The sequence below is a fragment of the Canis lupus genome, chromosome 22 (assembly GCF_048164855.1).
Source record: "Canis lupus baileyi chromosome 22, mCanLup2.hap1, whole genome shotgun sequence".
Classification (NCBI taxonomy): Eukaryota; Metazoa; Chordata; class Mammalia; order Carnivora; family Canidae; genus Canis; species Canis lupus.
Window position 1 is genome coordinate 42,420,641 of NC_132859.1, and position 26,273 is coordinate 42,446,913.

At 45.9% G+C, this 26,273-nt stretch overlaps 1 protein-coding gene across 1 annotated transcript in view; it reads right to left on the reverse strand.

Moving 5' to 3' along the window:
• Positions 1-261: 261 nt before the first annotated feature.
• LOC140614389 (uncharacterized) overlaps positions 262-26,273 on the reverse strand; it is a 41,115-nt gene continuing 15,103 nt past the window's right edge. Inside the window, exons 3-5 of the mRNA XM_072793639.1 lie at positions 10,739-12,014; positions 5,547-5,630; positions 262-798 (exon numbers count right to left, since the gene is read on the reverse strand). Coding sequence (XP_072649740.1) covers positions 11,020-12,014 — 995 coding nt within the window. The 3' untranslated portion in view covers positions 262-798; positions 5,547-5,630; positions 10,739-11,019. The remainder of the gene's footprint in view (positions 799-5,546; positions 5,631-10,738; positions 12,015-26,273) is intronic.

The window sequence follows — 26,273 nt, forward strand, 5'->3', positions numbered from 1 at the left end:
ATCTTTTATGGTTGAATCTAATGAATCTGGCTCTTCAAGTTTGCTTTGTTTTTTAAAAAAATCTCCTGAGATTTATATCAAAGGATAAAATTGGACTCTGGGAATCTTACTAGTCCTACTAACTTTAAGCCACATTTGGATATTATTTCATGTTCGATTTGCAGAACAGATTCTGGATAATAAGATGAGTTTTAAAAGACTCAGTTTAATTCCCCTTTTCTTATAGTTTTCTTGCAAAGACAAAAAGAAAGAAAACGAGAGTAAGAAGGCGAGTATAAGGAGTTTTGAAAGCTCAAATTAAGCGCACTGGAAAAAAATTGAAAAGTTGTGGCTCTAGTAATCTATGGTGGAAAAAAATAGAAACATTATGTAATCACCAAAGAAATTATTATTTTTCACAGCCTCCAGCTATTATAATTTCACTGGATACCTTATAAGCAATTATTGTTCTGGGAGATACTCCAAGGCTTGTTCCGGGATTTCACAAAGCAAAAAGTTGCCACAAGTCTGAAAAGCGTTTGATGAAGTCTTATTGTAACTGCCTTTTCAGTCTTTGACCAGGGGAGGCAAATGTGTGGGTGTGTGGGAAAAGGGAGAGTGACTGTCACGTGGGCAACAAGCATAAACAGCTCTTTGTGCTTTTTGAGTTGGAATTAAAAAGAAAACAACTTAATTTTTCTGTCTTCCATGGCTGTCAAACAGAGAGGGCTGATCGTTCTCAGCAGGGTTTAGGCAGGATCTTCTGGCTTCAGTGTAGCTGAAGGCAGACACCATAGTCAACCCTTCTTAACCCAAATCCTAGAAATGATGGAAAATGTAAGAAGAATATGCTACATTTCTATATAAACACTCTCAAAAATAAGAAGAAGGGCTCTCAATGGACAAAAAGCTGTGAGAAACTCATAACAATGGAAAACAGGCAGGATCACTTTGAGCAGGAAGAGGCAACGAGGGGCATGTGAGACAGTGTGGCCTTGGAAAGGGATCCCAGCAGTGAGGACCCGCGTGCATGCCGGAATTCAGGAGCAGCAGAGGGCCCTGGGCAACCAATGGCATCACTAGTTGGGGTCCTGCAGTGGAGCAAGTATATATGGTGTACCCCAGGCACCCTTCACCACTAGGCAGCTCAGAACTGCCTGGAGTGTGAGTGCAACCGCTCAGAGTAGACCATCAGACACCTAGGCCATCGTTACCAGAGGTGGCCCCCAACATGACATAGGTTCTTGTGTGTGCTTATCTGGCCCCTATCTCAAAGCACCCAGAGATTCCCCCAGGGTGGGTCCCTCAACCGGTGCGTGAACACTGGTTTGTCTGTGAAGTCCGATGCCTCATAATAATCTTGAATCTCTATGTATCAAAATACCTTTTGTATGCCTCTAGCTTTATGCAAGCTACATCAGGGGGGTTCAAAACAATGTTCACCAAACCCAGGCTAAAGGCAGAGCCTGTTGTTAATTCACTAGAAACCAACCTTTCTCCAGGTTGACACGGAGGCGTGAATCAGTGCTTTCTGAGCTTCACTGTCCTTTTCCACCTGTACAGGATTAATATCGGGACCAAATAGGAGAACATGCCTTGCACAGTGATCAGGATGTAGAAGGCAATCAATAAAAGTTCAGTTTTGTTTTGTTTTGTTTTCAGCATTTGGTGCAGCCAAGGGTTTTCCTGGCATTTAGCCTTCCTGAGGTCCTCCTGGCCCTTATCTGACTTTTATCATAGTCCCTGATTGTGCCCACTTTTCTTAGAGTACAATTTATATGAGAGCCTCATTACTAGCACATTCCTCTCTAGAAATACCTTCTTCTTGGATTATTATAATCTTGTTTTTAAAGTCCCTATTTTGTCTTACGTTATATCACCATTCAGATATTCTAGCCATAGGATGGTACCTATTTTTTGTGGCATTTTAGAAATCTGCCTTCTGATGTCTAAAATCCATTTTCTTACCATCCCTGATATTTCAGTGATGAATCCCAGGGTAAAATAGTTGCTTTATACAAAGCTTTTATCTCCTCCATTTTTCTGGCTAGTTTGGTGGTAGTGGTCAGACCCATTCCAGAATAATTGTTCTCCCCTGCAGCTTTCCCGGGCTTGCTGGGAGTTGAAATTATCAGCAGGGCACATTAGGTATGTGCTGTGCTTTCAGCAAAATGGGGCTCGCTGCAGAAATCTGGAGAGCTGACCCTCCAGCCCAGCCCCATCACTATAACCCCTGACACGAAACAGATTGTACTTCCCAGCTTCTAGTCTAACTGGAATATTCTCTGCTGAGCTTCTTCACTTGGATCTGTGAGTTTCTGGGTCACCCTATTCTGCGGTTTGATTCTGTTGCCTTTCTTTTGAACATGGCACCCTTCTGTTTTTATTTCAGATAGGTTATTTACCAGTGTGCATTGAAACTATCGTCCCCTTCTTGTGTTAAAATTCTTGTTGACTTTGGTTTTATTCTTCCCTCCCTCTGTCAAGACTCATCAAGTTCCCTCTTCATCAAGGAATCAAGTTGTATAACCTTCCTTCTTTTCTTCATGAAGTGCCTTCCATTCCTAGCCAGGAATCCTCCACCTTGCCATCAGAGGCCACAGTCCAGGAAAAATCACTTTCTCCTTGATGGTGTGCAGCAATTTTTCACACCCCACACCCTCCACTTATTCCTTAGGTCCAACAGTGAAAGCAGAATTGAAAATGCTGAGTCTTCAACCTTGCAGTTATCCAGATTCCAAGGCACAGCCCACATTAAGTCTGAGAGGACCCACATGAATCTGCAGAATGGGGACAGCCTGTCTTTTTGGCAGACCTCCCATTAAATCATCCTTACCAGACCCTATGGGGCCACCATATTGCCTCAAAATTCACCATTGTCCTACACGCTGATGGCTTCTTACTGGGGACACCTGCAACTCTTTCCCTGAGGACTTTGATCAGGCCATGTGGCAATAGGCTAGAAGTGCTTGGAACCTCCATGGGGAGCCATTGACCAACAACAGGCCCCAGCTTCCCTGCTCCTTGGACAGAACATCTCTGAAGCCTGCTCCACACTGTTTACCAAAGATCCCAAGATAAACTCACCCTCAATTGCCCACAGCAGTAACTTGTTCAGAAAGAATAACTTTATTTGCCTCCCTGTCTTCTCCACTTTTCTACATTTCCAAATCAACAACTTGAATTCAAATCAGTTTCAGGGTCTGCTTCTGGGAAACCCAGCCAAAGATACAAGCCCACATGTGACATGACTTCACATCTGCTTTGGTGCACACCAAGCACGTTTAAACAGTCGTATACCCTATTAGTTTCCTATTTCTGGTATAACAAATCACCATAAACTTACTAGTTTAGGATAGCACAAATTATTATCTTATAGTTTTGTAGGTCTGAGATCTCACTGGGCTAAACACAAGGTGTTGTCAGGGCTATTTGCCTTTTGGAGGCTCTAGGAAAAGAATCCATTTACTTGCCTTTTCCAACTTCCAAAGGTTGTCTGCATTCTTTGGCTCAGGGGCCCTTCTTCCACCAGCAAAGCTAGCACCATAGCATATTCAAATCTCTTTCTGTGTGTGTGTGTGTGTGTGTGTGTGTGTGTGTGTGTGTGTCCCTTCCTCCTTTCTCTGAAAAGCTTGCCTCTTTTTTCATAAGGTCTCTTGTCATTACATTGGGCCCATCCAGATAATCTAGGATAATAGTTTCACCTCAAGGTCCTTAACTTAATCACATCTACAAAATCTCTTGGCCATATAAGGTATCATATTTACAGATTTGGGGGATTAGGACATGGATACTTTTGGGAACATTATTTGGTTATTACAGATATTCAAAAGCCCAAATTATAATTCTGAATCAGAAACTACTGTCATCACAGTCCATGTGAAATGTAGGATATATGAATGAGTTTGACATAGAAAAGTAGTTTCAATTAGGCTTTCTACCTGAAAATGGATTTAAATCTTGTCTTTCTAGGAGCACCTGAATGGCTCAGTTGGTTAAGCATCTGCCTTTGGCTCAGGTCATGATCTCAAGGTCCTGGGATCAAGCCCAGCATTAGGCTCTCTGCTCAGCAGTGAGTCTGTTTCTCCCTCGGCTCTCACTCTTTTCCAATAAATAAAACCTTTTTAAAAAATAAAATAAAATAAATCTTGTCTTTCTAGACTTTCAGAGATTTAAAAAAAAGAAGAAAAGAAAAGAAAAACCTTGGAGATAATGGGATCCAAGCACTTGGTTTCGATAATGAGTTCTCAAGGTATGATGATAGCCCAGTTCCCCTGAAATTGGAGCACAGGACTCTAGTACCTGAGCCTGGCACCTGCACAGTTTTTCGGGAAACAATGTAATGAAGACGAGGGCCAGGTCAAGTCCCTCCTGCTCTTCCCACCTGCCTTCTCAGAACTTACAGATGGGCACAGGTAAAGCACCCTTGCTCTAGGCCTCTGGGGAGGAGAATCAAAGCCTTCTCTTTATGCCTTTACCAGAAAGAGAGTTAGGCAGAAGGGATCATTCCTCCCCAGCTCCCAGCCTGGCAGTGGCATGAACAAAAACCAGCACCAGTTTACAGCTTGGAAAGAGAGGCAGAGGTGAGAGGCTGGGGGAGGGGAGACATGCAGTCTCAGCAGGGAGAGGGAGTAGTGCTGAAAACCTGCTCAGTCTTCAATAATTCAAATTCTCCTGCAATCTGTCTTCTCAAGAGCCAGCAGCGTTTAATCCTGTGCTGTTGTTTTGAGCCCCCTGTCACTCTAGGCCTCCTTTCCTCTCTCCCCAGTCAGTTATACAGTGGCCTCTGTCTATATATGAGGCCTTGCAGCAAGTGTTGAGGGCAGGATGATCTACTACCTCTTCAGTAGCAAAGGATCACAAAGAACCACCCCCTTCCTAGCCCCTGACACATGGCTCTTGCCTAGCTCATGCCAGAAACATGCACGTCTTAGTGCATTAGTGCCCCAGACCCAGATCTTCACCTAAATCCTCATCTACAAGTGGCAGATGGGGACTGTATTCCAACTTGTCCAGAATAAAGCTGGCCTGGCTTGGTAAAGGTCAGTTTACCACTTAAGTTTTCTGAGGCTCAATCTTCTCAGCTAAAAACAAAACGATCCAGTCTATTTTGTAGGGTTGTTGAAACGTTTAAATAAAATGATATAGCCAAAAATTCCCTTGATAAGCTCTTTTCACCTCTTGAAACTATATGTTTATTTTGACTGGCTCTGCATTTCTAAAGCGGTAGAAAAACAAAAATGCATTATGTACATAATTTAGGCTCAGGAAATTGACCTTTGCCTCAATTAGCTGTTCTAGACTTTAGGGATGCTAGGATAACCTATCTAATTGCCACACTCTCTCTTTTGCAGGTGCCCCTCAGAGGATTTAAAAACAATTCTGTCTTCCTGGTTGGTGACTCTGCATCTCCTCTTAGAGGAGAATTAACTTCACTAACTGAGTCAGGAACTTAGAACAATGGGGACTTGTATGCAGCAGTCATGTAGCAAGGCAGAAGAGAGATCCAATTAGGATCTTCAAGCATGTGAAGGGATGTAACCCAGAAGATGAAAAAGATTGCTCACCTTAGCACCTCATAGTCTTCTTGACTGACTGCATCAAGGACACAGATTTACTACTCTCTCTGGCCCAATGCACAGAATTGGGACCTACAGGGGGAAATGGCAGGAAGACAGGTATCAGTATGGCCCAAGGAAAGATTTTCTAGCATCTAAAGCTATCTTATAATGGAGGGCTTCCTTTGCAAAGTGATGGTTGGCCTTCCACATTACTAGGACTGTTCACTCAACAGTAGTTTGAACATCCAAACCTTGCCAGCCCCCACAGTCTTTTCTAGGTGATGCTATTATACCAGCTCTACTATATTTTGATTGTTGTTTTAAGCCACTAAGTTTTGAGGTCATTCGATACATAGCAAAGCTAACTGATAGGGTTTCCAAATAATTGATAATTGATCATTTCAGCACCCATTACCAAGTTAGCAATGTAATCCCTGTCCATGCTCAGGACTTGAGGAATTTTAAACTTGATTATGCCCATTTCTGAACCCAACATCTATCCTCCAAGTTTTGAACTCACATGGAATAAATTATACCTGTTCTTTTTTGGCATTGAAACCTTCACATCCTCCCATCCTTCCATTCTCATCCCAGACATTCTCACCCTGCGTTCTGTCGGCCTCGTAAAGCTCTAGAGGATTAAAAGCCCGATTTTTCCTCCTGGAAGCCAGGTGGCGGATGTCTGCGCTACGCCCCTGGTCCTCTGGCCCGGTCACGGGGCTCCACCCGGTGTGCACCACCTCCTGCAGTGAGTCCAACCCGCACCGAGTCGTTGGGTCTCCGAGCGGGGACTGAGCCTTCCTAGAACTCTGTCCTGACCGTCGACCGAGCGCACCCAAACGAGCGTGGCCCACACCCGGCTCGCAGCCGAATCAGGCCAGCGCATGCGCCCCGAGGCTGTGGGTTCGGATCCAGCCCCTGATCTGCAGCCTCAGCGGCGGGTTTCCTTAACGCTCAGTTCTGCCTCTTTGTATATCTGAGGTCTTGGCCCGCCTGGGGGGGGGGGGCGGGGGGCGGAGGGGGATAGGGGAACCTCTGGAATCCACCTTATGCGAAGGAGAAAAAAATCCCAGGTCCAGAATGCGGGAAAAAAAAAAAAAAAGTATAAAACTACCAAATGACATTGACATTGGAAACTGTTCCTCCCACCTCCCAAGACCAATCAGCATCATCATATGCTTTGTAGGGGCAGAGAGCAGGGGTGGTTGGGTTGATTCAAGATAGGGGCAGGAGGTTCAGGTAGATCAGAAACATACTGAGGATGCTGTCAAAAGGCATGCAATGAGCAATGAGCTTCAGGTCTAGATTTCATAGCTTCATGGCTTTCTTCTCTATGAAATCTAGACCTGAAGCTCATTGCTCATTGCATGCCTTTTGACAGCATCCTCAGTATGTTTCTGATCTACCTGAACCTCCTGCCCCTATCTTGAATCAACCCAACCACCCCTGCTCTCTGCCCCTACAAAGCATATGATGATGCTGATTGGTCTTGGGAGGTGGGAGGAACAGTTTCCAATGTCAATGTCATTTGGTAGTTTCATACTTTTTTTGAACCTCGATAGTGGTATTTCTGTCTCAGCAGAAATTTTTTTAATAAACAACCATCTTAAAGCTATCTGACTTTAACTTCCTTGACTTCCTTCACTCAAACTTAGAAGTTGACCTCATCTGTAACACCTGAAAACCACAAGGAAGAAATTTTCCCTCTGCACCTCAAGGATAATATCTACACTTAGGCTCTTATAAAAATATAGCTTGTATTGTTCTTTGTACTAATTACAGAAGAAATCCATGTTCTTTTAGCTGTAACCTTGCTCCTGAAAAAAACAGCATATCAGAATGCACAGCAAGGAGATCTGATGTTTTAGAAATAGCATGGAACCCATTCTAATTTGTAACAAAAAGTCAGTCAGAAATTCAGAAATTTTAGTTATTATCCATAATAAATTAACCCCAGCTCCATGCCTGAGATCATTGCTTTGAAGGATAAGGAGTGAATACAGAGCTCCTTTGAGAAGATATACATACCAGAGTGACTCAAGGAGCTGAACGCTTGAGATGAATGAATATCACAGCAAGAAGATGATGGTGAATGTGAGGGAGTGAAAGAGAAAGAAGAGGAAGAAGAAAAGGAAGAGGAGGAGAGCTAAGAGGAAAACAATAAAGGAAAAGTTCAAGATAGAAATGTGGTAAGTCCTTAAGCAATTTTACTAATTCGTGTGTTTGGAAAACAATGCAAAATAACACAAATATGTTCTTTTTCCCCTCTAACTCAATTGTTAAAGTGCAAATTTTTATCATTGCATAATAAATTAAAATCTCCCTTAAGACCAAAGAAAACTATCTCCCTGCTCTAAATGAATTAACCTGTAGAGTAGTGGTTACAGTATTCCTTTAAGAATCTCAAATCCACTTTGGATTCCCTTTGTTAGAATGAAAGATCCCAGAGTCCTGAAAGAAATAGACATGAAAAAAGGTGGTTTCCACAGAAAGTCTAAAACGTGGGCCCTTCCCAAGAGTTGATTAATCAACAGAATGTCCCTTAGGTGGGTAACCCTAGGAGGAAAACCTGAGACAGGAATTCAAAAGCACACAATTCACTGAAAAAAAGGTCTTCAGAGAAGGGAACAGATGGGGAAGGAAGCTCAGCTTGGAGGTGGTCTCTGCTGGAGACAGGCCTTAGCCTCATCCCACAGCATGCTTGGAGGATTCATTCCAACATAAAGTTAGTTCCACTTTAAAGGCAGGAGCTGGCTTTTTGTACCCCTGTATCAGTTAGTCATGGGCTGCTCTGGAGGGTGAGATGTGTAATCTGAGTTCAGCCAAGGGCAATCCTCTGGAGACGGGAAGAATGATGAGCCAATAGCAGCCAACACCCACAGTAGCTGGGGGGTGTACACACCAGAGGAAGTCAAGTGGGATTTCGGTAATATTTACAAATCGGGTACATTCATGGGTTAATAGGTATTCATTCAAGGACACTTACCATTATGAAGGCAAACATGAACATTTTTACAAGTTTCTGTATGCTTTTACTTGTCTGGACAGCAGCAAGGACCCTGTCCTTGGTCATCCCCCACCCCCGCCCACCGACTAGCATTTGAGTAAGGTGTTTTAAAATGGCAATAAACCAGTTTCTAATTTCAAAAACTCTACCCTGCCTGTGAATTGAGTGAGGAATGGTGGAATCTGTCTAAGGAGCTCAACAGTTTAATGCATTTTGCCATGGAGATTACAGCTATTGCAGCATGGGGAACGAGGCTGGCTTGAAAAGGGACGGGTGCTCATTGAGCATTCTGTTCAGGCAACCACCCATTATCCAGGGGGTGGATGATCCAGTTTGGGGATTTTTCATGCCTCTGGCTTCTCCTCCCTTCTACTGTCTGCCCTTTGGCCACATTACAGATCAAATTAGCATGTCTTTGAGAGGATAGAAGGGGAAGAGACAGGTAGAATTCAAATTGGTCAGTTTTGCAGCTTGTCCACTGTTCTAATACATGAGATCAAAACCAAAGGCTAACGTGGGGTTTTGGACTATCAGTGGGTTAGACTGAATCGACACCAGACCTCCTCTCCGCAGCCAGACAAAGTGGAGTCTGATGAGAACTCACCGTATTTCATATGGACGTCAAGGCTCAGCGTACAGCAGCTTGTCCAGAATCCCTAACACATTCATGTCAGAAAGTTAGAGCTGAAAGGGGCCTCCAAGATGATTCAGCCTTGGAAAATCAAGGCTTGGGGATTTGAAGTTCAGTGCCCAAGGTCACAAATGAGATGACTGCCAGTGGCTAGTGGACAACTTGCAAGGGGAGCAGAAACCAGTTAACTTCAAAATGACAGAACCGTGGCTGATTGATATGTGAAATATTGATGAAATGGGTTTTCTTTTGACTCTCCCCCCCCCCCATAACTCTTTGTTGGGTCTGTCTGGCGACTGGACACTAAAAGACACTAAAAGACCATGTATTGTTGCAGAGAGACCCCCAGCACTGGGAGCAAAACCCCTAACCCCAAAGTTGCTAAAGAACACGGCTCCCAGATTGAGAATGAAAGTACTGCTGCCAGGGGACAAAAGTAGGTTCTCCCTCTGCCTGAAGAGAGGATAGCAGAGTTTAAAGATGCAGAATGAGAAGCCATGTATCCCACTGGGTATATACACACTCATCACCGTTGTCATCATCATCACCACCGTCAGAGTAAGGAGCAAGATATAGAAGTTTGGGGAATCCTGAGAGAAGAGAAAGGTCTTTTTTTCTCTCTCTTTTGGAGGTTTCCAAAGGTGACAGTCTCACTCAGCTAGTTGGCTGGAGCCAACAGAATGGAAGAGAGCCGATGTCGGAAGAGGAAGGTGACCAGCAGCAATTTCCTCAGCCACAGTGTGGTGTGGAGAAAGATTTTGATGGGCCCATATGCCCCAGTGGAAAGAGCCAGCATGCTGCCTTGGAAGTTGCCTGTCAAGGAGGTCATTCAAGGAGACATACAGCTAAAGGGGATGCAGCTTGCATGGTGAGGGCCAAAGGGAAGCATGGCTGATGTGATTCTAAGGGAGGTTTTTGGAGACCAGACCACCTTCTGGCCACACCCAGAGTATGAATTACATGAGTAACTTGCCTTGGAAGGGCTGCCTGTACCCTGTGCACCTGTACAGAGCAGCTGGCCACCACCCTCCAGAGAGGCACCCCAGGCAAGAGAGAACGGGTGGCTGCTCCCTCTAAACACGTGGCCGTCACCACAGAACCCCACCCACTGCCCACTCCCACGAGCTTAGTCAGAACTGGAAAGGGCAAGAAATCCCACAGTATCATTTGGACTGTGCTGTGACCAAACTGCAAACTGCAGATCCTGAGTTGACCCTAGAAATGACTGGAGTCATGGCAATGAACTAGATGAAGTTTCCCACCGCCCAGTGGCCCTGGGGCCTAATGCATGGAGGGAAAGACATGGGGTTCCTTTGCTGTACTTGGTTCCCTGGGAGGGGGGTGCGTTGAAACTGTGATATTCTATGTTCATAACGTTCTCCGTGGAGCTCAAGTTATAGCTGAAAGAATGGTGGTACCACCCAAGAGGCCCCCAGGGACAAACAGGTGAGGGTCAACTGGTGCTGAGTGAGCACCTATGATGTCCCCACCCAGGGGTTCACACCTCCACCATCCTTTGCCTCCCTGTCCTCAGAAAGTCTCCAAAAGGAGGAAACTCACATTTTATTTCAGAGAAGCAGCTAGTATGTAGGAACATTTACATGGCACATCTCCAAGATGCCGGCGGCCCTTCCTCTCAAGCCAAGCTCCCTCCTGGCAGAGCTATCAGAGAAGCTGAGAAGGATCCTCAGTCCCAGGCCTCATCCCTCCTTCTCACAGCCCCTCCCCACCGGTGCCTTGAGAGCAGGACAGTCAGCAGCAAAGCACCCAGATGCAGCCTTGTCCGGGAACAGGGAGCCCACGGAGGATGCAGCCGTGGCCTTTGGAAGGGTCAGTGACAACTACGGAATCGGGGAAGAGCCTTGTCCAGTTGGAAGTCCAGCCTCCCTTTGACCTACACACAATCCCCACCCCCAGCACCCCGAGTCTGGGTGGCGTTTTTCCCTTGGCAAATCACACCATCCCACTGGGAGGCAGCTTGCTGAGTGTGGCAGTGTTGACGCAGCAGTCCTGGACACGTTCCGGGAAAGCAGGCCCCAGCATGCGAGATGAATTTTCTCTGAACTGTGCGGTTTCCAGTGTGTCAGAAAAACAAACTTGGAGAGGCCTGTGTGGCTTGTGTGCATGTGTAGACCCCTTCCGGAGTTGAAAACGCAGCTGGCCTCCGCCCCAAAACAGAAAGTCCTTCCTGCTGTCTGGCTCCCTGAAACCTGAGGCTTGCACAATAGCTGCTCTTTCAAGTGGCGGCCCCGCGGGCCCTGTGACCGCGCCTCTGCGCCCAGCTCCAGCGAGCCAGGCCGGGAGCTGCTCTGCTCCGCGTCGCCCATCCGTCGGCGTCTCCCCTGGCCCGTCTGCCTCCAGGCCCTTGGCTTCCCCTCTTCCACCCAAACAGCCGAGTTCCTGTTCCCAAAATAGCTTCTCGGAGGAAACCGCGGGGACAGGGGCCTGGGCCTGGGCGGGGCTGCACCGTCCGCGCGCCCCGGGCCGCAGGGGCGTGGCCCGCCGCCCCTCGGGCTCCTCCCCCGAAGCTCCGCCCCTCGCTCGCGCCGTCCCGGCTTCTCCCCTGGGGAAGGCGCCTTCGCTTCCAGGCGGTTGGCCCCCGAGGAACTGACCGCAGAGCCCTCCCTTCGTAGCAGGACCGGGCTACCCAACCCGGGGACGAGGGCAGCACCGCAGCTGGAACTCCCCGGCCCCCGCCTCCCACCTTCCCATCCTAGGAAGCTAAAGAAACCCCCTCTCGGTTTGCTGCCAGAGAAAGTGGTCTCGGCTCCTTCCTGCTGGAGGGCAGCCAGGAGGAGGCCGGGCCGGAGTCCAGTCCTGTGCTCTGGGGATGGGCCTCAGCAAGTAGGCCGCCTCCTCCTCGTCCCGTTAGCGTCACGTAAAGTGGAATGAACCAAAGCTCTGAGCGGTGATTCTCAGCTCCAGCTGCACCCTGGGGTCCCCTGGGCACCTCCTAATAGTCGTTCCCCCCAAGGCCCCCAGACCTAGGAAATCAGCCTCTCTAGGAGGTGGGACCAGGACATTGGTGTTTGTTTGTTTGTTTGTTTGTTTGTTTGTTTTTACCAATGTTCCAGCGTGCAGCCAAGTTTGAGAACCACTCGTTTAGCGTTCCTTCTCAAACTCTAACATAGAAGAACCACCTGGGGGATCCCTGGGTGGCGCAGCGGTTTGGCGCCTGCCTTTGGCCCAGGGCACGATCCTGGAGACCCGGGATCGAATCCCACGTCGGGCTCCCTGCATGGAGCCTGCTTCTCCCTCTGCCTGTGTCTCTGCCTCTCTGTCTCTCTCTCTCTGTGTGACTATCATGAATAAATAAATAAAATCTTTAAAAAAAAAAAAAAAAAAAAAAAAAAAGAACCACCTGGAATCTTGTTTAAAAAAAAAAAAATCCCATTCAGCAGGTTCTGGAGCTGTGACAAGGGATGCTGCGCCACTGGTCCATAAAAAACACTTCTAGTAGCCAAGCTTTAGGAGACCTAAGGAGTCTCTAATAACAACCTATACTTCTCCCCGGCTGATTTGACAGGAGCAATGGGATGAGATGGGGGAGTCAATAGACTTTCAGACTGCTAGGTCAGAGAGGGACTGCTGGGCTGGAAGCCACATCTATGCATCTGGAAAATCTCAGGGGAGGAGAGAACTGACAGGAAGTTGGAGTGTGCCTGAATTTGGGGTGGAGTAAAATATAAAGGTAAGCCTCAACTCTAAGCTGGGATGAGAGAAATGGTGGGGTCGGGTCACCTCCTACGTGCCACCCTGCACCTGAGACTGATAGTGGTGAACCCTTGTCTCAACACTGACACAGCTGAGTGACAGAAGCCTCGGTGGGGACCATGAAAAGCCATCTGGCTGAGCTAGGCGATGGGGTCCCAGCTTGCTTAAGCAATGGGAGGGATGAGGCCGAGGGGTCTGCCTGGCTCGAGGTCTCGGTATCTCAGATAGCGCTGGCATCTCTACCAACAACAGGGAAAGCCTCTCCGCTGCCTGTTCCCCTTTGGATTCCGAGTCAGAGGTTGCCTTAGGAAGTAAAAGTAGCATCAGAACCCTGTAAGAGGCTTCTCCAAGTTACACAGCTACAACATGCAGGACCTTTGAGTGTTGCCTAACTCAACCCCTGGAGCAATAGGTGGCAACACAGGTGGGATTTGGGACTCCCCAAACTTCACTTCCCATTGGCAAAATGAGAGTAACAAAAGCATCCACCTTGCTGAGTTATCATGAAAATTATATGAGATAGTATATGTTAAAGCACATAGTACGTGCTAATCAATGCTAACTGCTATTAAAATAATAGTTTTTATCAAAATAATACCATTCACCTCATAGGATATGAAAACACCTATCATAATGTTTCACGTACATCAGGTGTGCAATAAACACTTGCTAAATCTAAGCAGAAGCTAGGTAAGTTTTTCCTCTATGCTCCCCTTCTTCTTTTTTAGGGTAATCCATCAGCTTTTAGCCAGTGTCCATCTACCGCACAGCCATAAACCTGCTCCCTAATCCCCATCCAGATGCACAGAGAAGGTTTGGAATGCATGTTTTCCCTGAAGAAGTGTGGCCAGGCAGGTCTGCCTGCTTCCCAGAGGGGAGATCTTACTAGCGGGAGTCGGAGGAAAGGTAGATGTGGGAAGGGAACACTTACATACAGAGAACCCACCAGTGAAGGACTCCGCACCAGGCACTCTGCAGGCGCTATTCCATCATTGCCAGAATCCTTCCTTCCTTAATGACACAGGAAAATGGAGGAAGGAGTCATCCCCACCTTAAGATGAAACTATCTCCATGAGTCACATCCTTACCCTCAGAGAATGGTTTTAGGAATCACTCCTTCGTTGCTGGAAGTTTCTGCCTTTCTTAGGACTCAGAGGACTAAGTCTAGGGGGACTTGAGCATCCATCAGGCTCATGGTGTCCCCCTTGAATTTAAATGCAGAGGGAGACACTAGAGAGAGGATAGGGCTAAGGAAGAGCCATGTCCAGCAAGGAAGAGCCATGACAGCACAGAGCACAGGGCATGCAGAGTTCCCACTCAGATAAGTGCTTGCAGGAGGGATTGGCTTTCTGCCAAGCTCCATCTCTGTCTGGGTCAAGACATTCAGGGGTGGGAAGTAAGGGGGCAGACTTCTGGAGACCACAAAACCTTGAGGGAGGGAAGCCATCTGAAGGGCAGTCAGCTTGGCTTTGGGTGTTAGAAGGGAGTGAAGTGGGGCACAGTGTGGGGACTTTCCCCAGGATTTGTCCCAGTCAGCCCCATGGACTCAAGTCTCTCCTGGCAGACAGGGCACCATCAGTGAAGGGGAAAGTGCTGTTGACTGAGGAGTTGGGAGGTGCTGAGGCCAGAGCAGCCCAGATCCCGCAATCCCTGGCTCCGTTTGAGTTAGCATGAGACACCCCCCTCTCCTCCATGGTGCATTTTGTGCATGCAGAGGCTTTACCATTTTCTTTGTCTAGGCTGGCAGTTCCCAGTGTGGGGCAGAAGCACAGACTGGCAGGGATGGAGATGTCCAGCAGGCATGGCCATGCCCAGGACAAGCAGCAGTGACCCATGGGAGGGAAGGACAGAGGTGCCCACATGCATCAGAGTGTCCTCTGGATGCAGGAGCTGTGACCAGAGAAACCCCAGTGCCCACTGAGACAGAAGGACAGAGGTGCCCCACAGAGTCAGCATTTGGAGCCAAGGGCCAGCAAAAGAGGCTCGGAGCCTAGAGACACCATGTGGTGGCTGAATGGACTTGGGCTTAAGCTCCTAGAGGGTTCCCAGAAACAGGTACAGAAGGCTCTGCCAGGAGCTGAAGACTTGCACTGGCTGGTGGTGAGTGGACTGACTGCTGTCCAAGTCATCTGGGTTTTAACCTAGCCTGCCCAAGGAATGCTGGGATATTTGTCAATATCCTAATATCATTGGGATAAAGCCTGCTTTGACACATGCCTTGAGCACTCATCTCTCTCTCTCTCCCTCTCCCTCTCTCTTTTTCCTCTCTCTCTCCTGTCTCTCTGTCTCTGTCTCTGTCTCTCTGGGGTTTTGTCTATCTCTGTCTTTGTCTCTATCTCTCCATCTCCATGTGTGTCTCTGTCTGTCTTATTCTCCCTGCCTCCATTCCCACACAATGCCTGACTCATTCTGGGCATTTGACAAATATTTTTTAACTTCATATTATGTAAAATTTCACACACACACAAAAGCAGCAGAATAATATAAGGACCCCTCCTGTCCACATCACACAGTTTTAATGATCATGGACATCTTCACCCACTATCACCCCCCAAAAAATAATCTATTTTGAAACAAGCTCAGACATCACCCATAAATATTTCAGATGCCTCTAAACAATAAGGACTCTGTAAAAACCATAACCACAATTCCACTAGCACAGTCATAAAATCTAGCATTAATTCCTTAAATCAGCATCTAAATACAATCCATAGGTCATGTTTGTTAATGTGTCTTAACTCTCTAAAATCCCTGTTAAGCTGTAGTCAACAAATGTTTTGGGGCTGACCACATCTCTTTCGGTTTCTTTCTGTTTTTCTCTTTCTCTTATTTATTTATCTTGCTGTCCACCAGTTTGGTTTGTCTGTCTGTGTATGTCTCTCTCTCTCTTTTTTTTTTTAAGATTTTATTTATTTGAGAGAGAGAGAGAACATGAGCAGGGAAAGGAGCAGAGGGAGAAACAGGCTCCTCACTGAACAGGGAGCCTCATGCGGAACTCGATCCCAGGACCCTGAAATCATGACCTGAGCCACAGGCAGATGCTTAACCAACTGAGCCACGCAGGGGTCCCTGTGTAGGTCTGTTTCAATGTAATGTTATTTCTGTGAATATTTCTCTCTGTGTACCTTTATCTGTAGCTTTCTCTCTCTCTGTCTGCCTCCTTCCCAGGCCCTGTCTCTCTGTCACACACACCAAGCACATGCACGTGCAGGCTCATGCTCCCAGGAAGGGAGGAAGGGAGCCCTGTGCGTACTATTGACTGAAAGTATATGAAGTTGGGTCTGACGGATGAAACAAACCTCTGGCCAAAATGTTAGAGCAGCTTCACCAAAGCACCTTCTACTCTTTCCTGCTGTACCCATTCCACTGGCCCTCTTGAGACCTTCCAGTTACTGAGCCCTCCTTCAGCAGTCTACGTGGAGGAGGCAGGCAGCTAGAACCAGAGCAGATTATCGGTCTGAAGGCTGAAGGGTGATGCACACGTGTGCATAGCTTTTGTTACTTTCTTGTTCCAAATAAAACTTCTGAAGGCTCAAGCATTGGTGAATTCCTAAAGCACTATCTGTAAAGAAAGCTGTAGAATGCTTGCTGGCCAAGTGCTACTTTACATCAATCGCAGGGACGGTGTTCCATTTTGAAAGAAATCTTTTACCGAGTCTTAAATTATTTGCTAGAGCTGGAGGCAACAAACCCAGGCTTTTTCCATTCTTTTTATCAATGGAATTCTTTTTTTTTTAATAAAATCTTACATAAACCCCAAATATATAAAGTGAATAAAAACAGAACTTGGAATGTGTGGGGGTGGAGGGAGAATGCTATAGAAAAATAACTAAAAAAAAAGAAGAAGAAGGAAAAAAAAAAGAAAAAAGACCTTGACTGAACAACTTATTTTCTAAAGGAGTAAACTGTGTCCCAGAGTGGGGACCATGACCCACACAAGGCCAACAGCAGCCTCCAGCATCTGATAAATCCCTCCTGCCTTACTCCTTACAGACCCGTTCAGAATTTCAGGGAGGCTCTGTGTCACAGGGTTGTTGTTGTTGTTGTTGTTGTTGTTGTTGTTGTTGTTGTTGTTTTTTCCAGGTAGTTATTTTGGCAAATGTATTGAGCTGAGCAGTGATCTGGGAGATTTCATATCCCAGACACCACTTGAACTATGGCGTTTTCGTTTCCTGGGACAAAACCTGCCGGTTGACTCTTTAGCAAATGACTAATGGCAGAATGACTTGAGAGTCTGGTCACCAAGGTCAGAATTATAGAATGTGAGGCTGCCTCTTATGGGAGTGACCCTGTGCTTATGGGAAGGTGAGTCCCAGTGTTTGGCTAACAGAGCTGGAGAGACAAACAGTGACCCTCCTTGATTAAAAACACTTTCTGTGAACCAGTTTCAAATGGAATTGCTGAGTGACGGGTAGGAGCCTGCGGGATGCAAGCAGGTGCCTTAGCTGCCTGGGCCCCAGCTGCCACATAGGAACTCAGCAAAGCCACAGACAGCATAACTGTGAATCTAGAAGAAACTCAAAGGTCTTGCTAGCTGGATGTGTGCATCTCCAGTAGCAGCTGGCAGCAAAAGCTGATAGTCTCCTATAAATACAGGGGCCCGAGGGGAGGGGCAGAATGGGTGAAGAGGAGAGGGAGATACAGGCTTCCAGTTATGGAGTGAATAAGTCCCAGGAATTAAAGGCACAGCACAGAGAATATAGTCAATGATACTGAGATAGTGCTGTATGGTGACAGATGGAGCGACACTTGTGGTGACACAGCATAACATATAGACTTGGCAAATCACTAAGTTGTACGCTTGAAATTAACGTAACATGTATGTCAATTATACTCAAACTTTTTTAAAAAGCTGCTATTCTCTCAGTTCATGATGAAGATTGATTATGGGCAAGCTTAGTGGAGAATTATGTTATTCTGTTCAGCTCAGAGACTTGAAAATGTGCCTGGGTGCTACTCATTTTGGGGGACCATTGGGGCATAGTAGAAAACACCTGAGCCTCAGCACCAGAACGACGGAATAGAAGCTCCAGCTCGACCACATTCTAGCTGAGTAATTCTGGAGTGGCACCTTGCCCACTAAGCTTCTGTTTCCTCATCTACGAATCAGGATAATGCCACCCTGCTAGCTCACAGTATACTATCCCACCATGCATCTCTCAGCAACTTTGCGAAGCTGATACCGGGATGCTCACTTTACCGAAGAGGAAACCAAGCCCCAGGAAGAGGCACCTGCAGCCCCACGTACCTGGTGAGAGTCTCATTTAACAGGTGCTCACTGGGTTGCTGGGCTGTGTGCTTTCCATCACCCCTGATGACTATTGTCTGATCTCCAGTTGGACAAATGCGAACACAGAAGCTGAGAAATACTGCATTCCCAAACAGCCAGATTCAAATTTAGGGTGAAAGAAAGTAGACTAACTAGTAGTTGCCTCGGGCCAGAGTAGAAACAGAGATGAAGTGTAAATCAGCAGAAGAGATCTTATTGGGGTAGGGTGTAGATGCTGTACTAACTTCTGAGTCATGGCAATGATTGCATAACTCTGCAAATTTCCTAAAAAGCATATGAATTGTATACTTGGAATGGGTGAATTTTTATGTAAAATGTACCTCAATAAAGCTGTTAATAAGAAGCCAAGATTATAAAATATTTACATTCTTAGACAGAATTGTCTATTTTACCACTCATATATATGGAAGCAATTGGTATTAATTTATTTCCTTTAAAATGTATTTCTTATAATTATTGATTTGAAAAAATAGAAGGATCCTCCTTTGCTCTGTAGTAGCCACTAGCAACACAGTTAATATCTGCTTTGTTTTATTCTTCCGGCTGTGCAACCATGGGCTGGGAGCCATGCAATCAGCCAACACTGGAAGTAACTAACACATGTAAGCAGCTGGCACAGGGGCGGCACACTGCAAGCTCTCATAAATGGCAGGATGAGAGACCTAGAAATCCCTCTATACCTACCCTTACAGGGACGCTAGTTAGCAGTGTGCCAGGCTCTAGTGACAATCAGCAACCTGTAGAAGAATACCTACACCTGTCCTGGTACTCAATAAATCAAGGCAATTAGCATTTTTATTCCCACTCAGACCTATTAAATCCACTGGACCTCAGTTATGTAGCAGAAACCCTCCCCATGTCCCCAGTCTGGCTGGACAAATCCTGACCCTTTAGAAAGCTGAGTTCCAAAAAAAAAAAAAAAAAAAAAAAAAAGAAAGCTGAGTTCCTGTCCGCGGTGCCGACAGCAACACAAAGGAGTTGTCCATCACCAATTCTTGCCTACAGAGGAAAAAGATGGGAAAAATTCCAACAAGGTTGTATTTTAAGAAAGGGTGGAGCCCTGCGGGACTGCAAATGTAGTATCTATACTTAGTGTTTTGTGGGGTGGCTAATACTACTCCATTTGATTAGAACCAAAGTGGAAAGAGCAGCTCTTGGCTGCTGTCGTTTAAAGGAAGTGCTCTCTGTGGTTTGGTGACACTAGTACATTTTTCGGAGTAGTGTGGCTACACACTGGCAGTAGTTGGTGCCTGGGTGGGAACAAGCCAGTTTACATATTGGTATGCAGGATGGGACTTATTAAGGGCTTTGCATCCCCCCCGCCCCCATGCTGTGTGCAGAACCAGCAGTGGTTATTAGAAAGAGAAAAGACACCTCAGAGGTGTCAGGGCCCCTTTGTACCAGCGTCTTTGCTGGGCCCTGGGGGAAACAGGGAGCAAGGGTTTGAGTGCAAGCATCTCATCATTTGGAGCCCATCTCAGAAAGCATCAGTAGGGGAGTGGGGAGAGAGGCAGAGAAGTGAGGGGAGACCAAGCAAGCCATGTTAATAAGCAGCCTTCCAAGGCTTTGAGGGAGGAAGCTCTAGGAGACTATAGAATAGAACCTCAGACCTGAGCGCACATCAGAATCACCTTGTGGGCTTGTTGAAACAATTGCTGGGCTTCCAAACTCAGAGTTTCTGATTCTGTAGGTCTGAAGTGGGTAGGGCCTGAGAATTTGCATTCCTATCAAGTCCCCAGGTGATGTTGATGCTGCTGGTCCTGGCATGATACTTTGAGAATAACAGTGAAGAATATGCTTCAGAGTGGTCAGAGTCAGGGATGAGGAGTAGGGAGGGGTATTTATCTACCAATTCCGAGGTCTTGTTGCTGAAGGCTTCTCCTGGGATGGTTAACTGCCTGGTACCATATGTACCAGCAACAAGACCCCACAGCCAGAGAAGGCTTGCAGGCTGAGAGTAACAAGTGCTTGCTATAACAAAGCTATAGGGCTATATGGGAACAGAGTGCTGGACATCCAGAAGGCCAGCCACATCACCTACAGGAACAGTATATCTCTGCAGTAAAAAACACAGTTCCCTGAATTAGATGGAGAGAGTATTACAACATAGTGGCACAAGAAAGAATCAGGGCCCCAGCGACTTGTATAGTCACAGCCGTGTGACCTTGAGCAAATCTCTTACCTTCTCTGTGCCCCAACTGGAAGATTTTCAAGGCTCCACCTGTCTCAAAAATTCCTGGATTTTCTGACAACTAGATCCAAGTGACCATGCTCAACCACAGCCTGTGAAAACATTCAGCCCTGAGACAGCTCCAAGAAAGCACAGACATTTACATCTGTTGCCCTTGCCCACCCTTCCCCAAGGATGCAACCTTTGTTCAAGCAGGTGCTGTCCCCAGAGGCCAAGGCAGTGTACTCAAAAGCCCTCAGGCTTTCTAGGGTGGGCATCCTGTGTGGGTCTCTCAGGCTCCTGGTCCCCAGGCACAAGGCTCACTGCCTTTCCCTTTGCATCCTTGGCAGGTGTATCAAGCATTAATAAGGTACTTTATCTCAGTCAAAAAGACTATAAGACTATGCATTTTCTTTTAATGAGTTATACAGTTAAAATAATAAGCTGCTTAATCTTTTCATTTGGGGTAGAGTGATATATTATGGCAGACTCAATTGCTCCCCCACTTGCCTCCCTTTTCCCAGACAGTCTGGCAATGGCACTGCCTAGTGGTTGCACTTTTGGGGCACCTGAATGTAACAGGCAAGGCTGGGATTCCCAGGGAACCAGAAAGGGCAGTCTGGGCTTTCCAGTGTCAGCGAAACTCAAGGCACCTGCACCCAAGTGTAGAGGAAGCACTTAGATTCAGATAGACTAGCAGAGTGAACGTCTATGGCTTTTGTCTTCTAAGCAATCAGATCCCCTTTTGTCAGAAACAGCTCCCCAGTTCTCCATGGAAATCCACATTTCCCATTCTTAATTTCAATAGTTTAGGATATTAAAATATACCTGGTTCCCCAGGTGAGCCAATCAGTATATTTCATAATGCTGGCCCAGTGAGGATCAGGAAAATGGTAACCAGTGAGGATGCAAGTCCATTAAGGGATCTCCTGCTTCCAGTGGCAGAAAATTCCAGGACCAAGATTCTGGGTCTATTCACAATTCCCTGAGTTAGACAGAAAGAGTACTAAAACACAGTGGCACAAAAAATTGTTAGTGCCCAGCTGTTCTTGCACTCATAGCAGTGTGACCTCAAATCTCACTCTCTCTGGGCCCCCGATTAGAATATTTCTGAGGCTCCACCTGTCTTGAATATTCCCTGATTCTCTGGCCAGAAAAGCCCTGTAACTTGACAATTATATCCAAGTTACCATGCTTAACTACTACCTGTGAAACATTTTCTTGGTACAGCCCCTGTCTCTGGGAGGACCACATCATCACCATGCTTGACTCCTGAAAACCTAGAGTGGTTTAGAAAAGTCTCATAGCAACCTCTTCCATCATCAAGATTCCTCTTGCATCCCTGGGTATGAAATCTCATGCTGTCATAAATACCTGTTACTGTTTGACCTGGCTTCAAGTCATAGAGTTGAGGACCCAAGCAGTAGCAAGACCTGAGAAAAATATTTCAGTGAATCAGTCATTGGAAGGCTCAGACCTTCACTGACCATCTTTGTAAGAGGAGAGCAGGGTGCTGAAGGATTTTGCCTTGCACATCTCCCTGCAAGGACTATCCCTCCTACTCCCCCAAGCACCAACGTCCTTCCCCCTTCAAGGGTCACTCCCAGGTAGGCCCCTTTCTGAAGCCCCTCAAGGCCCTCCTAGGCACAGCCAGGTGCCCTCTCTATTGGAGCTTTTCTTCCTTTTCCTCTAGAGTCCAGAGAGTGAGTAGGAGGCCTAGGGAGGCCCAAACCTTCATGGTCACCCATTACCCAGCCACCATCTTTGTGTTTTCTTGGTCTCAAGGAAGAATTGACTTACTCCAGGGGAGGCTACTTGTATGTGCACTCAGACAGGCACATATGTGGATATGACTCTTCTTGCTAAGAGATCTGAGCAGGGTGCCCAAAGACCTTCTCACACAGTCCCAGGGTTAGGGAACTACCTGGGAGTGACCCTTGAAGGGGGGAGGACGTTGGTGCTTGGGGGAAGAATAAGTGGTAACCTTGCTTCTTATAAAAGTATCTACCTTTTATAGGATCTTGTTGGCTGCCACTGGTATGGGGAGTTACTTTTTCCTGCCTGCCCCATGGGAGTGGCTGAAAGCTGTTGCTTGACACCCGACCTGCTGCCAAACTCTTTTGGACCTCCTGAGTTTTCAGATGACCAATCTTAGGGACAGGTCATCCTGGTCCACTTCCTCTCCATTCAAGCATGTATGCAGGAAGGCACCCCAGGTCACACTCCCTTCTTCAACTATGAATCAGGCTAATCATATGGAGTACTGATGGAGATCAGGTTTGAATATTTTTTATCCAAGTTCTAATTGGTTTCAAGTCCTAATTAATGAGTAACTAATATATGGACTCTTATAGACCCTCAAACTCACTTTTCCCACCTTGTACCTTGACCTTTAGTCTCTTTTCTCTAAGCCTTGAAAAGATCTGATACATTCATGTGAAACTAATTTGGTCTACTCAATAATGATTTGTTCCTCCCTTTTGTTTTTGGTTGCCTGGTATCCCAACCTCATTTTCCTATGTTTAGAGTCTTCTCCATGAATCTTGCCTCCCATCACAGAGGTCAAAGACACCATGTAGGTAGGGCATAGGAAAGTGGTCTAGGCTTGGAACTAGGCCAATCACACCTACCCTCCCAAGACTTCTAGTTGGAAGTTAGTGACCCAAAGAAGCAAGGACAGAGGAGATTTCCTCCTACTGCTGATGGGGGCACTGTAGTCATAGCATCCAGAGTCCAGCAGTCAGCTGAGCAGGAGCATCCCCACCAGTCTGCATCTGTGGCACAACACTGGCTGTGGTTCTTTCAGTGAAGCCTCCCTCTCTTCACTTCCAACCCCCACACCTCATTCTCCAGATATCCTAGGGATATCACAGGCTTCCCAATACCCTTTTAGGGAATTCCTCTCTCTGACAGCATCATCTAGTCAATCCACATTCAACAAAGAACCCCAGTCATGAGCCTGCTACCTTCTCTCTTCTCTTGTCTCCCTCAACTAAAAGCTGCTTCTGTCTATTGCTGGCATAGCCTGTGATGGCCTGGCCCATCTCTTATAAGGCGTCTAATCATCTCCTCTGAGGACCCACCACACTCTGATGGATCTCGCACCACACTGAACTAGGAGCACTTATCTTCCTGGGCTTTTTGTTTGTTTGTTTTATTTCATTTTGTGCTACAAATATCACCCAAGCAAGTCACTAAAAGAAGGATGCTTCGAGCCCTATGCTGACCCTTCAACCTGCCCTTCTAGACTAGACTTTCTAGACATTTTCTGTGGAGCTGACCCAAAGGCAGCTAGGCATTTGCCTCAAGGTCTGTGGAGTTACCTGCACTGTATAGCAACCCAAAGGAAAGCAGTAGTGGCTTGGTGCACAGACCTGGCAACTTTGCCTGGAGGGTCCTCGCATCCTGAGATGGATCCAATTTACTCACAACTCAATAATCTTTGAGTTACAGGGGTCCCAACAGACCTTCTCATCATATCTAGGGGGTAAATTAAGGCCTACAGGTAAAGTGGTTTACTCTGAGTCATATGTCAAGTTAGCAGCTGCTAATACTAGATACCTGGTAAACTTCAACCCAACTAGTCAAGTGTTTGCAACAGCCTACCAGTCTTTCTTTCACTTCAAGCCTTTATTTTCCCCTATTTCAGCAGATATATCAATTAAGTTCTCTTCTTCAGGGGTCAAACATGCATGTCTTCACAAAAATAATTTTTAATTTAAAAAATGTATAGCAGGGATCATTTTATGTGATTTTTGTCTTTCCAGCCTTTGCTTATTTTTCCAGGGCCTGACCAAAAGCTTCAGCTTTTCAGTGAAAGGATCAAGAAATAGGTTCTTTGTATCAGTCAAGATTTTCCAGAAAAACAGAACCAATGGGATAGGTAGGTAGATAGATGAATAGATAGATAGATAGATAGATAGATAGATAGATAGATAGATAGATAGACAGAAGAGGAGAATTATTATGGGAATTGGCTCATGTAGTTATGGATGCCAAAAAGTCCCACAACCTGCCATCTGTAAGTTAGATAAGCAGGAAAGCTAATGGTACAATTCAGTCTAAGTCTGAAGGCCTGACAGCCAGAGGAACTGTTAGTGTAAGTCTCAAAGTCCAAGAACCAGGTGCTGTGATGTCCAAGGGCAGGAGAAGATAGATGTCCCAGCTCAAGAAGAGAGAAGAATTCACCCCTCCATTGTATTTTTGTTCCTTTCAGACCCCCAATGGATTAGATGATGCTGCCCACATTGGTGAGGGCCAGTCTCTCCACTCAATCTACTGAATCACATGTTACTCTCTTCCAGAAACATCTTATAGATACATCCAGAAATAATGTATCACCAGCCACCCAGGCATCTCATAGGCCAGTCAATTTGACACATAAAATTAACCATCATAAGTCTACCGCATGTCAATTTGGCACCTATACATATCTCCTTAAACCATACATCATTGTCTGGATAAAAATAATAAGAAGGTTATAATTCCACCGAACTATTCTGCATACAACCCAGAAAAAACCTTTCCCTAGAAAAAGAGATAAACTCCTTGAGTGCACGTTATCCTTCTCTTTGATATCCTATGGATTAAATACTATGATGTAAGGTAAATAATACTTAAATACTTATATAAAGACAATTTATCCTATGTTACATGATAAGAAAGTAAGAAAAGAAAGAAAACAATGATATTTGCTTAGTATATGTATATATACACACAAACATTCATAAAACAAGAAGGACATACTGCTGACAATTACAGCCTTGTTTCTGTAACTGGTCACATGGTCAGGATTTATAACTACCTTCTTCTACTATCCACTATGTATTCTCTTTGCCTTCAGGAAGCACCCCAGTTGATCATGCTTCTTTACCTGGTGAAGTGACTCAAACCCATTCCTGAAGAGTTTCAGCCATTACTAGTTCTGTCTGAATTAGGTTTTTATAGTTTTCCATTGACCTTAATCACAGGGCATGGCGATACTAAGAGATACCCTGAGGGATATCCTGTATTCAAGATATACTCCTCCTTCCTCCATGGTAGAAAAGCAGTCCAATTTCCCCTTGGAATTCAGGATCAATACCCCAGCTAACACCGTAACACCCTTCTTTGCCTGGTGACTAGAAGCACATGGACCCCAAAGTGGCCTGGTGGCAGTCTCAAATTCCAATTCAGTGGAATCCTTGTGTCTCCTGGTGGCACCATTCCCCTCTCAAGCACTAAGACCTCCAGGCCAGCAGAGTGTAAAGTCATGGGAACAGAAAGAAAATTTTGCTGGTGTGTCACTAGGGGTAATAGTGAGTAGAGCCACTTCCATTTCTAGCCCTTGATTCCTGGACCTGTGAATCCTGGCTATGGGAGAAACAGCACCCTATATTGAATGCTGACTCAGAGCATAAGCACCTTCTAGAAAACCTTACAGTAGCCCTGCAAGGTATGGTCACCTAGCTAGCACTGTAGATGAGTCTTCAAAAGACTATTCCACCATTTTATCAAGGCAGCCACTTCATGATGTTGGGAAACATGGCAAGATCAATGAATTCCATGAACGTGTGCCAATTACTGCACTTCTTTTGCTATGAAGTGAGTTCTTTGGTCTGAAGCAATGTTGTGTGGAATACCATGATGGTGGATTCCATGGATGGCAGTTTTGACAGAAGCACTGAATGCGAGAAAGACAAGTTCGTATCCAGAATAAGTTCCTATACAAAATGCTGTCCCTTTCATGATGGAATTGGTCCAACATAATCAAATTTCTTTTTCTTCTAGCCCAATTGCCTTGGAGCTGGAAAGAGTGTCCACCAGCCAAGGTCAGTAACCTTTATAAGTTGTTTCCAGTTTTGTTTTTTATTTTCTTTTTTGGACACTGTAAGCAATACTTCAATATCTACAATGCATTGTCAAGAAAGAAAAGCCAAAAG